We start from the raw sequence: 14,809 nt of genomic DNA, 5'->3' as shown, positions 1-14,809 counted from the left end.
CTCCAGATCCACTCTCTACCCTTCTTCACCCTGCTTGTGCCTGGGGAAATTAACCTGTATGGGCACATTAACACACTCCCTTGACCTCTCATTGGATATATCCGGAGCTGGTAGGAAAAGGGAAACAAAAGGTGGAGAGTGAGCTTGGAATATCTATTCCCCCCGATCCTTCCAGACGTCCCTCTACTGACAGTCACAGCTCCTGACCAGTGCTCCACTCTACACAGCTCTTTATCCCCTGGTTCTGGTAACTGCTCCCTCTCTTCCACTCTTCAGGCCTAAGAATGATGAAGGTGGCCCACCCTTACTGGCCCTGGGGTATTGCACGGGGTATCCACTGTGGTTTCCCTACCCTCCTTTGTAAGTAGTGCCTTTTTATTAAGCTCTCATCTGTTACCCAATGTGGCTCCACTATTTGTTTTCTGCCAAGATCTTGACTTACAATCATCAAACTATTACTTCCTGTGTCTCCAGGATAGTCCCATGCTTTTATCTAATGTTTGGGGATAAGAATAAACCCTCCCGGGCTTCCCTGGTGGCACAGTGGTCGAGAGTTCGCCTGCCGATGCAGGAGACACGGGTTCGTGCCCCGGTCCGGGAGGATCCCACATGCCGCGGAGCGGCTGGGCCCGTGAGCCATGGCCGCTGAGCCTGCGCGTCCGGAGCCTGTGCTCCGCAACGGGAGAGGCCGCAGGGGTGAGAGGCCCGCGTACCGCAAAAAAATAATAATAATAATAATAAAGAATAAACCCTCTCATTTGGCCATTTCCGTGACGGCTAGTCTAGGAAACGGAGACCCTGTATTTCAGTACATGAGGTTTAGAACAGAGTTCTTAAAACTTCCCTCAATAGAACAGTCCGAGGTTCACAGTTTTGGATGACTCCGTATAAGGGGGAATTGAAGACCACTCCTCCGCCTCCATCCTACTTTGGAGTTTTGGCTGCTTCTTGGGAATTTATATAACTTGCTCCTAAGTGATCAACCAACTCTTCAATATGGAAAGTGTTGTGTGGGTAGTTATATCATTAAGTTAGCCAGGATAGATGACCAGATAGGATTTTTGGTCAGTCTTGACCTAATCTTCCAGATACCAACCCATTTCTGTGAGGCATGGCCTACATTGCAGATCTCCTTCTGGGCTCTGGGAATCCAGAGGTTCACATCCCCAGATGGCAGCAGCTCCTTCAGGCCTTTGATGGTTTGGGATTTTAGTGGTAGGCGTAGACCAATCTGCTCATTCAGGTAGAGCTCACAGATCCGGTTGCCCAGCATGTGCCCAGGAAGGCTTTCCCAGTCTTTCTGTTACTCATCAGGACACTGAGGAAATCGTGCAGGTCCTGCCAGAGGTCCAGGAGTTGGACCTCCACTTTCAAATTTTGCTTCTTCAGGTGGTCCCAAATGGGACTCCCTGCAAGGCATCAGCACACAAGGCCCAGTGGGTGTACCCCAAGGAGAGGTTTTGCTCCACGGCCTTCTTAATTGTCATGTGGGGGGAGTAATTGATGATGGGGGTGACAGTCCTCAGGTGGGTAAAGAATGATGTCTCAAAGAGGCCCTCCATGTGGAGGTGGCTCTTGGCTTTGTTCTTCACATTGGACTTCTTGGCACAGAGAATATCCTCTTCCTGGAAACTGATAATTCTCTCCTTTAAAGAGGTCTCTTTCGGGGAAAGCATTTGTATAACCAACTTGTCTTGAGGAAACAGCTCCTGGGGGAGCAAAGTGTTGGTATCTGGGTTGGTATTCACTTCCAGAGACCAAGATCCCTGGTCTGTCAACTGCCACATCTTCCTCTTGGCCTTCCCGCTCGAGTACCGCTTCTGGGGGTGGTGCCCCTTCTTGATGCTCATACTCAGAGGGAGCCCTCCTACGTGGGTATAGCAGATACTGTACAGGCGAGTCTCATATTCCTGCATCAGAGCCTGGCACGATTCCTCCTTGGCCATGATCGTCTTAGCGTGGGTATAAAAGTTTGGGAGCCAATAGCTCTGGAGTTTGAACAGAGCCACTTTTTGCTTGTGACTCAGGATTTCCCTCCTGGTGGTTGACTGGTTGGGATGCCAGACAGAAAGGTTCAGAAGGGCCTCTGGAAAGAAAGATAAAGGATGAAAATGATGTGGAATGGTGAGGTTTTTGAATTTTTCCAAATGTTTTTGTGTCCTGGGGTGTCGACAGGTCAGATATATAGTGAACATGTTTTTAGGGTTTGTTCAACACTCAGTGACCCCTTACTCTGATTACCTTCCTTCTTCCCCAGAGAAATAACCATTTCGTGGGATTCCTCAAGTTACTTTTCAGACTACTGAAAGTTATTGTAAAGGAAAGCAAGAGGTACGCGAAAACATGTTCAAGAACAGGAACCATGTACCTCTGAATGGGATTTCTCAAAGTTAGATCTGACTGGAGGAAAGAGTTTGGACTGGACAAATTGAAAAACTCCCAACTAGCCCTGATTTTAATGTCATCAATCCTCAGTTATCTATATGAATAAAGAGGAGTGTGACTAAGCCCAAACAGCGAATCTTCTGGAACACATTTGTATTTGGGTTAGGAACACCTTCTCAGTTAGTAAATAAATACATTTGAATGAATCTGATGTTCTAGAGAAGGGGTTGGCAAACTTTTTTCTGTAAAGAGCCAGTAGTAAGTATTTTATGCTTTGTAACACATATATAGTCTCTGTTGCACAGTCTTCTTCTTCTTTAAGCCTTTAAAAATACAAAAACACTCTTAGCCCCTAGGCCACATGTACTGCATTTGGCCTGTGGACTGTAGTTTGTTCTCAAGAATCCCAACTGAAAAATAAAACAAACCAACTAGAGAACAAAACAAAACATGCCATGCAGGCTTAGAAGTGCAGGAGCTATTCAATTACCCTGTCCCAATTCCCCTTCATTCTTGCCAGCCACCCTTCACTCACAAGTACTATCTCAGGAACAGGCACCTACCAGCTTCAGGACAACTGGTCTCTCTCAAGCCCTTCCCTGTTTAGGGTTGGGGTTCCCACTGATATCCCTGATGGAGAGGGTAGCAGTCTGCAAGGCAAGAGACTGAGGACTATCAGACACTGGATTGATTTTTTCTTATATCTCCCAGGGATTTCACTTCGGATATGCTTTATAATTCTCTCCCAATACATATCAATATATTGAAGGCGGGAGGTGAGTACAATGGGCGATTTGTTATAACATTTTACTCAGTGGGATCTCCAGAATCTTAACGTTCCCGATTTCCTTTCTCCTTTGGCTAGTTGAGCTGAGAATCAAGTTGTAAATCAACCCTAGATGGAAATCTTATTCATTCATTCTTTCAACAGATATTTATTATGTGCCTACTAAGTGCCGAGTACCATTCTAGGTGTTTGGGATACATCCACAAACAGAACAAAAATCCCCGCCCTCAAGGAGCTTATACTCTAGCAGAGGAGAGAGACGATATACAATAAGCATAATAAATACATCCTCTAGTGAGAATGAAAGTTATAAGCATTACAGGAAAAAAGGAAAGGAGGACGTAGGGAGAGCTAGGGCAGGGGTGGATGAGTGGGCATTGGGCCATCAGGGTAGCCTTCAATGAGGAGGTGAGAACTGCCCAGAGACTTGAGGTGAAGGGAGGTCCATGTGAATACATGGAGGAGGAGCCTTCCATGTATTCAGCAGCGTGAACAGCCAGTGCAAAGCCTTGAACTGGGAATGTGTCCACTATGTCTGAGGAACTGCAGGGAGGTCAATCTGCCTGCAATGAGGGAGCAAGAGAGAAGCAGGAGATGAGGTCAGAAAGGCAATGGCGCCAGGTCTCTAGGACCTGGAAAGGCATTTTAGGGGTGCTGGATTTCACACTGAGATGGGAGCCATTGGTGGTGGTGGTGGGGAGGGTCAGCGAGCAGAGGAGTGACATGAACTAACGGATGTTTCAAAAAGCTCACCCTGGCTGCTAGGAGCAGAGAACAAGAGCAGCAGTGAGGAGACTGATTCAGAGATGATTTCAATAGCCAGGCGAGAAATGATGGTGGCTTAGGCCAGGTGATAACAGTGAAGGTGGTGCTACCTTTGATTCTGAACATATTGTAGGCAATTTGGCCGTCATTAACTCTCTCATGTCTGGCTGCAGTGAGACAAACAGCCCAGCCCATCAGACTCCTGCTTGTTGCTCTTGGTTCCGATTTTTCAGCCTATAATTTCGCCACAACACAGCCTGAGCCAACCGTACATCTAAGGCTATGAAGGCAGCCCGTATTTGTACCTTACTGTAGGACTGACAGGCATGGGATGCTGTGCAACCTAGCTGCCCAGGTTTCTCCCCACACACACCCGCCGGCTTACCTCCTTCTGGGGACTGAACGAAACTGATGAACTCCTGACAGAGAATGTAATGGAAACACAAGTTGGTTTTACAGAAGAAAGGTGACTGGTATTTTTCCAACCAGGTCAATAATCCTTTGTACTTTGCAATCTAGAGTCCAAACAAACAAGGAACAGAAAAGAGAAATGGAACTGAATCGCTAAGAAATGCAGCTTAGCAAGGGCAATAAATAACCTCATGCTTGTAGTATTTGGCCCAGAGGAGAGGTGTGTTGATTAAAAATAGTATCTAAGGGAAGCGGAGACTGGGGTTGAGGTTCTCAAAGGACTGATTGGTAGGAAAGGAAAGGCTTGTTTTCTCATCAGAAAAATCTTTCTTATTCCTGGGTGAGGTTGTTTAAGAAAAGGTCAAAGTAAAGAAAAAAAATCTAAGTTTTGCTTGAGAGAAGAGAAGCAGGAGAGATTTTGGTCTGTTGTGTCAAGTCATAACTCTACTCAACTTGCTTCTTTGTAAGCACATTTACAATTTCTCACAAGCTCCCAACCCATATCACCAGCACAACGTGTACAAAAACACACAAACACTCACACATAACATCATTTAGAATACGGGACGGATCCCTGAAGGATCTAACTACCAGAGAAAGGAAATAAAATAAAATTGTAAGTCTTGGGGCTCTCGTAAGAAAACCAAATATGAGAATCAAGTGGAGTGTCTTTCTCAGCTCTCCAGATCCCAGAGAATAATAAAACCTTGTTGTGAGCATGGCTGAGTGATCTTTCTGATGCCACATGTCACAGGTAGGGCATGAGGAAGCCATTGGTGAGTCCAAGGTCTACAGAGTAGAAAAGGAGAACAGGAAGGGGGGAAAAGGAGAAGAGAAAGACAGTGAACAAGGACAAGGAAAAAACATATAAAGAGAAAAAAAGATTGGGAGAAAGATATGTCTCATGGTCAAGTAGTAACTAGTAGTAACTAGGAACTGTCGAGTGTCATCTTGACTTGAGCTACACCATACAATTCAAATAATTGCTACGTGGCCCATGGGCTGCACTGCCTATCTCACACCCATTGCAAGCATCACAAACCAATTCCCAGACTCTTTCTGGCTTAGGTGTGGCCTCTGAGTTCTTCTCAACACAGTCCTCCAAGTATCTCCTACCCAACGACCACAGTGGACATGAGAGTTTAATCCCTTTTGCTAACCATGGACTACAATATAGAGGAAAGAACTCACCAGCAGTTGCTTGCCCAAGTGGTAAAAATGCGAAAAGCAGAAATGTCTACCTGGCTTGATGCTGTTTGTCCTACTTACCTGCTTTATAGTTTCTTCCATAGTCACCCTCAGGAGCTCCTATCCCTCTCCCTGTCCGAATCCACACATCAAATTCAGCTGCCTCTTCCCCCATCCCAGACCATACACCATTCAAGAATCATACTCACCAAGTCATGGGGTATTTCTGGCCACAAGCTCCACTATGAATTTTCAAGAGTGTAAAATGGTGTCTGACCAAAGACCTGCAAAAGAAAGCTAAGAAACAGCCAAAGGGGTCTAGAGTTTCTCTTCATGAAAATGTCACAGTCCATCTGCAGCCACAGGCGAAGAGAGGTTCCATTGCTTTCCTATATCAAGGGACATTAATTCGTAACTTCATTGCACTGAATCAACTTGCTTTGTGCAAAACAACCAAGAAAGATTAAACTGCAAGATTCATTTACCTTTTGGCTCCATCCTGCCCCGACCTGGGAGTTCTCTTGCCTGTGTGCAAAGGCCAAAGCTCATGACATTAAAAGGTATTTATTTTGTGTATTGCATTATTCATTTCTACAGCACTTAGAAAGAGCAAAGGCTTAAAGCCTTTTCATAAAGAGAAATACCTTTGGATTTGCCTGAATTCTTTAACTGGAGAAAGTAGAGAGAACAGAGGATGTGAGGATTAAAGGTACAAATTACTTAGGGGGGGCATTAAGAGTGTCCAAAATTGATAGAAAATTCTAGGCTACTGTCCTCTTTTGTCAAGGAGAAGGGTCTGTGACCTAGGCAGTTTTGAGACTAATGTGAAAGGGCTTCTATGTTTACAGGTAGCTATGCTTAGCAGTCTCACTGTAGGCATCAAAATATCTCAAAGTGCCCCCAAAGTATTTGTGATAAACCAGAGGGGCTAAAGTGAACTCTCAGCACATCACGTCATTCTGACCATCTCCCCGAGACCGGCAGCCCCAAACGTTTGTCAGTCTGCGGCCCCCTCCATCTCTTCCCTTTGTCCTTGGCTGTATCGATGGAAGGTGATGGTGTTGCCTACACTTCGCAAATATCGGTCTATGAAGGAGACTCAATCCTTAGTGACCCCTCCCTCCTCTGCACTCGGTGTTGGACAAGACACGCCCTGCCTGGCGTGTGAAGTTACCTTTATGGGATGTGCGGTGGGACTGTGAAATCGTGAGATTTTGTGGGAGTAGTGCGTGGGAGCATTTTCACCATGTGACATTTGTGCCATTCAGGGCCGGAGGCTGATGTGGAAAACACACCAGGCCTGGAGCCACAGGACCTGGTCACTCTAGGACTGCCCCAGATTTGCCAAGTGATCTTAGGCAAGTCATTTAACTTCTGAGACCCATCTGTAAGGAGGGAGTGATGTTGACCTGACAGGGTGATTATGGACATTAAATGGTAGAAATTTGTAAATTGACAGCAGCACTCAACATGAAATACCACTTTCTTCCTAAATAGACCACAGCGACCTAAATGGCCAGGACATTCTCAGGATTCTACTTCCCACATTACGCTCGCCATTTCTATAACATTATTGCGGGCTGCATAATTAAGTTGACAAACTGATTAGCTAAAATGCCTTAAGGTTACTTCTAAAACCTTTCATTAAGACAGTGGCAGATGCTAGAGTATGAGTGCGGATCACCCCCAAACACCTGCTCTTCGAGGCCTTTTCCTCCTTCCCTTTTTTACCATGTCGCTGGTACCACCATCCACCCAGGCACCCACGCCTGCTACCCTGATCCCTCTCTTCTTGTTACCACTTCTCTCTGAAATTCAAGGTGATAGGTCCTGCGTTTCGCTTTGTGAAAAATCTCTCCTATTTATCCATCCTCTTCATCATTTTGCCTTTAGACTCTCATCGCCTCTCACCTAGACTCTTGAAACAATCTCCTGACTAGTTTCCCTGTCTCCACTGTGGCCCCCTGACAGCGCTAGCCATGGCCAGACTTCTGCAGAAATAATTTTCCTAGATGAAAGTCTGATCATGTCACTCCTTTACCTAAACCTCTGATGATTTTCTGTTGCCCTCAGAATGATGTCCAAACTCCTAAGCTCGGCCTACCTATCTCGGAGGCCTGGCTGTGCGGCCTCATCTCTTGCTATGTCTGCCTCTCACAACTTTTCCTTCAGCCTTAGAGGTTCCCCCAAGGTGCCATAGGACTGTATTCCGTGGTGCCTTTACTTACTCTGTCCTGTCCCTAAGGCCTCTGCTTCTCTTGATACTCAACCCCCCGTCTTTTCCTCTTGCTTCTTTATCCACCCTTCCCTCCCCATCTTCGTCCCCAGACCATTGTCAAATATCTAGTCTTCTTTCCAGGCTTGGCTTGTGTGACCTCTTCACTGGCACCTTTCTGACTCTTCCAGGTAGGAGTGGCCTCTTCCTTCAATGTACCCCACTACCTCCTAGAGACTTCAGTCATGTCACTCACAACCCTTTGCGCACTGGCCTTAAACACTGGTCTCTCACGTTAGACTGGAATTCCTTGAAGACACAGATGGTATCATTAATATCTGTGTCCCCAGGACGAAGCTCAGTGTCTAGCACAAAGTGCCACCCAATAGGTGTTTGTGGAATAATAGTGTTCTTTTCTAGTTTTGTGAAATTTCACCTTTTCACAGGCAGCATCCATGGAAAAAGGTGCACTGAGATGAGCAACTATTTATAAGGCACCAGCGCTCAGATGTAACCAAATATTTAAACCAAAAAAGAAGCAGGATTAGTGTAGGTTTGGTTTGAAGAATATTTTGATATTTGAGGTTTGTTTTAGTTGCATAGATTGAGAAGATATATAAATTTGGTTTCAGTTAACAACTCAGCAATTGCTATCTGCCAAACACTGGGTGAAGGGAGTAGAGCAGAATGAATAATCCATGGTCCTTCTGGAGGAATTCACAACTTCACAATCCAGTGGGGCAGATACACACATATAACACAAGAAAGTTGCAAAGTGTCAAGGGGCACAGAGGCAGGGAGAAATAAGTTCCTGTTGGGAGGACCTAGGAACTCCTTAAGCAGAGCAGGATTTAACTAGAGATCTGAAAAATGGTTAAGAGTTTGGTGGGTGAAACTATGGAAACTAAGAACACAGTCAAGGAGAAGCGTAGAGGTGGGAGAATGCCAGGTGTGCTTTGCAAGGGTAGAGCGGCCATCACTGCAGCGCTGGGTACCAGCAAAGGGTGTGATGAAAGATAACTTTGTACAGGCTAAGGCGATCAAGGAGGCTGGGGATTTAGGATTTCATTATATCAATAACTGGAACTCCTGGAGATTTTAGAGGATTTTCTACTTCATATTTATTTGCTCAAATTGAAATAGTTTTGATTTGGTAAGAAGTTTATTTTTTAAAAAATGCTGGAGAGGGTGTGGAGAAAAGGGAACCCTCTTGCACTGTTGGTTGGAATGTAAATTGATACAGCCATTTTGAGGGACAGTATGGAGGTTCCTTAAAAAACTAAAAATAGAATTACCATATAACCCAGCAGTCCCACTACTGGGCATATACTCAGAGGAAACCATAATTCAAAAAGACACATGTACCCCATGTTCATTGTAGCACTATCTACAATAGCCCGGTCATGGAAGCAACCTAAATGCCTATTGACAGACGAATGGATAAAATAGATGTGGTACATATATACAATGGAATATTACTCAGCCATAAAAAGGAATGAAATTTGGGGTCATTTGTAGAGACGTGGATGAATCTAGAGACTGTCATACAGAGTGAAGTAAGTCAGAAACAGAAAAACAAATATCATATATTAATGCATGTATATGGAACCTAGAAAAATGGTACAGATGAACCTGTTTGCAGGGCAGAAACAGAGACACAGATGTAGAGAACAAATGTATAGACACCAAGGGGGAAAAGTGGCGGGGGAGGGGTGGTGGTGGTGGAATGAATTGGGATATTGCGATTGACATATATAGACTATTATGTATAAAATGGATAACTAATAAGAACCTGCTGTATAAAAAATAAATAATGTAAAATTAAAAAAAAAAAGAAACTCAGCTCAGTAAGATTCACTATTCAGCTGTTGATGAAACATTTGGATTTAAGTCTGAGAATGCTTACTAGGAGAGAAAGAAATGTGTTGAAAAAATCAGCAAAGGTTTCATCCTCTAGAAGAATTATAAGATTTGTAGAACCAATCATCTCTATATGGGGAGAAAAAAAATCTCTCATAAGCAGGATTGCTTTGAGGATGGGAAAATGAAGCAATTTGAATGGATCATTTCACAAGGGTAAATCTCAGCATGACGATGGCTTTTAGGGTCATCTAACTCAATTTCTCCCCTCTCCAGGACCCTCGTCTGCAACATCGCGTTGCTTAAACACTCCCAGCTGTGGGGAGCTCCCCGCCTCACAGGACTGCCCATTCCATTTATGCAGAGAGAAAATAGTTTCGTAAGATCTTTCCTACTGTGAACTGCCTTCCTTTACCTTCTTTCTGTTTGTTGAAACTCTGCCCTCTGAAGCTTGATTGAATTCATCTAAGTCCTCTTTTAATGGACAGAGATCCCATATTTACAAAGTCATTACAACCTTCTGCCTACCTCCACCCCCTCTAGCTAGTCACTAAGCATTTCTTCAGTAATTCATCACATGGCCTCCTTTCTGTCTGGTTCCCTTCTCATTGCCTGAAGGGGCACCCACAACTCAATCATTCCAGATCCTTCCCAGTGAGGAGCAAAAGACAACTATTACCCATGTTCTATGTTATATTAGCATGGCCGGAAATGGGGTTAGCTTTCACTATCTTTAATTTGTGCAGTCACTTTTCAGAAATCAAGTCAAATTTCAACTTGTCGGTTTGGGCCCAACATTAAAGCCCCCAAAAGAGGTTTTTTGAATATATCGGTAATGCAACATATTTATTATTTCTCTCAAGCTTGATCATTGTGCTTCCCAAGTTAATCTCAGGAAATAAATGTTGACTGCCTCAAAACCAAGCATGGAGACCACAGGTGGACTAGGTGGCCTCTCTAGGTTCATTCTAATTCACTGCCCCTGCTTTTTAGTGTATAATGTCAACTGGTAAATAGTAAGTTAATTGTTCTATCAATGGCCCAGCATTTTTCCATCATACCTAAAGTGTATAATGAAAAGACTTATAGGGCTTCCCTGGTGGCAAAGTGGTTAAGAATCTGCCTGCCAATGCAGGGGACGCTGGTTGAGCCCTGATCCAGGAAGATCCCACATGCCACGGAGCAACTAAGCCCGTGAGACACAACAACTGAGCCTGTGCTCTAGAGCCCACGAGCCACCACTACTGAGCCCACGCGCCGCAACTACTGAAGGCTGCCTGCCTAGATAGAGCCCATGCTCCACAACAAGACAAGCCACTGTATTGAGAAGCCCGTGCACTGCAACAAAGAGTAGCCCCTGCTCACCACAACTAGAGAAAGCCCGTGCACAGCAACGAAGACCCAATGCAGCCAAAAATAAATAAATTTATTTTTTTAAAAAACACTCATAAAATGAGAAACTTAAATATTATACACTAGTCCTATCTCTCAGCTAGCTAAATGTCTGGTGAGAAAAGTACATGGCACTCCACTAGGGTGAAGTTGTAATAACATAAGAAAACTAAACAATCCCCTTCATTACTTTTCCTAATGACACTTTGGTGGTTATTGTCTTCTAATAATAGAAATAGAAATAGAAACCCAGACAATCAAACACGATTGTGACAGAACTGATGCCCGTTCTTGCCCTCTGATCCATAGATGTCTTTTTCTTTTGCTACCTAGTGTTGTAAATATTTATGTGTTTTTTTCTATCGTCCTCCTCCTCAGCCCTCTGCTCATCTTTTTATGAGAATTCCCTGATTTAATTTATCTATTCCCCATGGATAATTTCAAAATCTATGTTCTCAGTCCAGACTTCTTTCTTTGGCTCCAGTTTTAAATATCCAATGAGCTATGGGACATCTCCACATGGACACCTGTCAAGCACTTTCATCTCAACATTTTCAAAGCTGATCTGATAATTTTCCTTCCCAACCTTCTCCTTTTCCTGTTTTCCCAGTCTCAGTTACTGGAACCACCATCCAGTTGTCTAAACCAGAAACTTGAAAATCATCTTTGATTCCTGTTGCTCTGTTTCCCTCTCTCTCTCTCTCAATACTCCCCTATGCAGTGGAGGAGTATTCCTCAACTGTCTTCCTCAACACCCTGAGCTCCATGAGAGGTGGGACTTTTGTCTTTTCATCTTTCTTCCTCTAGACACTAAGAGTGTTTGCACAGTGTCTAAGTTCTGTAAATGTTGAATGAATTGTTCTTTCAAGAAAAGATCTTCAATCGTTTGGACTTTTGTTCATTTGTTGTTATTCATAAATCCTGGCATGGATTTGCTGAATAAGATTATTGAGACGATCTGAGTGCAGGAAAGCAAGGTTTTGGATACATTTCTCAATCGATTGTTTTCTATAGTCACACATACTGTTGGTGACAAGGGGCTTGACTGAGAGCAGTGCTTGGCATTAACAATACAGTCTTCATGGGATGTAGGAACAAGGCTCTCCATATCCTCCACTTCCCTGTCCTATTTCTCCATTCTTGTTTTTCCATTCTCACCTGTTTTGCCTTCAAACTTCATTATAATCTGAGCAGGTTTTCAACATTCATTCCACACAATAGTGATATTGATGTGGTAACAAAGAAATTGTTGGATAACCCCAAACCTCATGCTAGCCTTCTCCCTGGAGGCGGTATGACACACAATGGGCCAATATGCATTTTAATTCTTCCCTATTAGTTATCCCTCCTAGTTGCCTTAGTTGTCTTATGAATGGGACTCTATCTGATCCTAAAAGATGTGGTGGCATAAGGTGGGTTAAGGGGAGAAAAGAGAAGAAAAACAACTGGTATGAATAACATAAAATCTACATGTGGTGTCCCTGAATGACTCATTCCTGTTAACAACCACGAAGGTGAGTGGTTTGCCTTACTTGGGGGGCTCAAAGCCGCGGAGACATCCCTCTCAGAGACTCACCAGCATTGCTCATGTGGCCTTGCTCTTCCTGCCACTGCTCCTTATGAATGCACAATGACACCTTCTCCTAGGGGTTCCAGATTCGATACCTCTGGGAGAGACCTCAGTCTGAAAATAAATCTTTACGTTACCTGATCTTCTGGATTCCCTTAACCATACAGACTCTTCCCATACTTAGGGCTTCAGTCCATACTATTTGGTGTGGTTCGACAGTTTCTTTATAATTGTTGTCTAATTCTAGATCCTGAGTTTAAGTTCTGTCTTTTTAACTTGATTTTATGCTTCGAGGGAGTAGGAATCTGTTCATTCATTTCTCATGTGTCTTTTGGATCCAATATCCTGCTAGAAATTTAACAGGTACACAGTGAATGTTTAATGACTTGTCTCTCAGAGAAGCTGGAAAATTCAACCTAATATCCATGCTGTTTTCCACCCCTTCTCTTCCTTCCCAAATAGTTTCCTCTGGTTGGCTGTGGGTTACTATCCACTGGCTTTGAAAAAAGATTGAATAAACATTAACTGAATGCCTTCCATGAGGAAGAAGTAGATGAGGTGTTTATACTTGATTCTCATTCCATTCTCAGCCATGCAAAATAGGGATTATCATCACCTCCTTTTCAATGAAAGATAGTAAGTGCAACACTGAGATTGGACTCTGCCTATGTGATTCAAGAGCCCACCTTATTTCAAATGTGCCAGTAAATCAAACCTCCCTTTCACATGAAAAACATGTTTTTTTTTTTGAAAAACATGTTTTAATGGGCTTAGAAATAAGTCTCTTGGACTTGCTCACAATGATGTGTTTTTCTGTATAATTTCTCCTGCCACTTCTTGTGCGTATCCTTATATGTTTAATTAGACTTTCTTTCCCACAGATGTTATAAAGGAAGACATAAACAATATCTATATGGAAAGGAGCTACTTAGAAAAAGGTACCCCACCTATCTAAGAATTTTACCATACGACTGAGACAAAGTCATTTAATATTTTCATCAAATCATAGCATACAAAAGAACTGCAGATTTTCTGTGACCAATTTTGACCAGAAATGTTCTAATCCTGATCAATCCCTCATCCATCTAGACCAGTCACCCCAGAAAACTAGAGGCAAGCAAGAGGCAATATGGGAAAGAAGTTATAATTCTTTCATTTTAATTTTTCTCAGGATGGTATAATGATTTTCTATTGTAAACTGGGCCAGGCCTACTAACACTTTTGATCCACATAAAAAGAGTTTTAGAGATGAAGAACAATAATAACCAAAGAGAAAGGAGGCGGAAGTAATTTCTAGCAAGGTCTAAAACATTTGTAGCAAGTTGGAAATTTGGAGCTCAGCATGAGTTTACTCACAGAGAACAGCTGGTTATAAGACAAGTGTTCAGAAGATTTTAATGTGGAAATTAACTTTTGATACTCATTTTTTATTGCCTTCAAATGGGTTTGAAGAGTAAGTTCTTGTTCACTTGAAGGAGAGGCAAATGATTTTGGGTAGTCCCGGGTTTGGGTCTGATTTGCCACATTTAGATCCCTCCTTACACTGTCCTAGGATCCCTGTAAATTAGCCCAAAGAGGATGCTGAACACTGAGAGGGCCAGGGGCAAGTGCATTTATTAGGGTTTTGTGTAGCTTTGTTTTGGTCACTCAGTCTCTGACCATCCTTCTTATTTGGGCTGGAAAATTGTGTGAGTCTTGGAGGGACTGTCTCCTGCCAGAGGGGCCGGACAGTCCCTCTCCTGTCCTGGCCGCAAGGACACGGGCACCTGTCCTAGACTCAGCAGTCAGATCCTCCATCCAGGGCTCTTCATCTTGAAGGGGTGACTCAAAGCAGTTATACTCCAATAAACAATAATAATCATAATAATTTTAAAAAGCAAAAGGAAAAAGCTCAGGGGCAATGAGAGATTATGCATGGTGGTGCTTATTACAGCAAAGGCTCATTGGTGATGGTGCCAGCAGTAGTGGCACAGTGGAGGTGTCCACAAAGGCTGAAAGAAGATGCTGTAGTCGAAAATTACCTTTGATTGCAATGGGAGGTGGTGCTAACCATCAAAGTATATGTGGATATCATAATAGCAGCTATGGTGTATGGATATCAGAATGATCCAACACACAGATTCTTTGTGGTGGCAAATGATCATAGGGTCCCTTGGAAAAACTGTGTGGCAGGCTCAGTGAGATTCTACTTGAGAACATAAACTACATGGTGGCAGGAATTTTTTACTCTTTTTTC

General features: G+C 43.4%; 2 protein-coding genes across 2 annotated transcripts in view; one reads left to right on the top strand and one right to left on the bottom strand.

Moving 5' to 3' along the window:
• The window catches only part of LOC125964335 (translation initiation factor IF-2-like), a 53,593-nt gene that overhangs the window by 26,157 nt on the left and 12,627 nt on the right, over positions 1 to 14,809 (top strand). The gene's annotated exons all lie outside the window — the stretch shown is intronic.
• Positions 537 to 9,799, bottom strand: RGSL1 (regulator of G protein signaling like 1). Its single transcript, XM_033427980.2, is given in 6 exon segments — positions 537 to 1,278; positions 1,281 to 1,415; positions 1,418 to 2,160; positions 4,205 to 4,452; positions 5,746 to 5,820; positions 9,658 to 9,799. Coding segments are annotated over 6 exon segments (1,572 nt in total). The 5' UTR covers positions 9,769 to 9,799; the 3' UTR covers positions 537 to 1,018.

This window comes from Orcinus orca, chromosome 1, assembly GCF_937001465.1.
Source record: "Orcinus orca chromosome 1, mOrcOrc1.1, whole genome shotgun sequence".
NCBI classification, from domain to species: Eukaryota; Metazoa; Chordata; class Mammalia; order Artiodactyla; family Delphinidae; genus Orcinus; species Orcinus orca.
The sequence above is the reverse complement of the archived record's forward strand: the minus strand, read 5'-3'. Positions and strand labels throughout refer to the sequence as shown.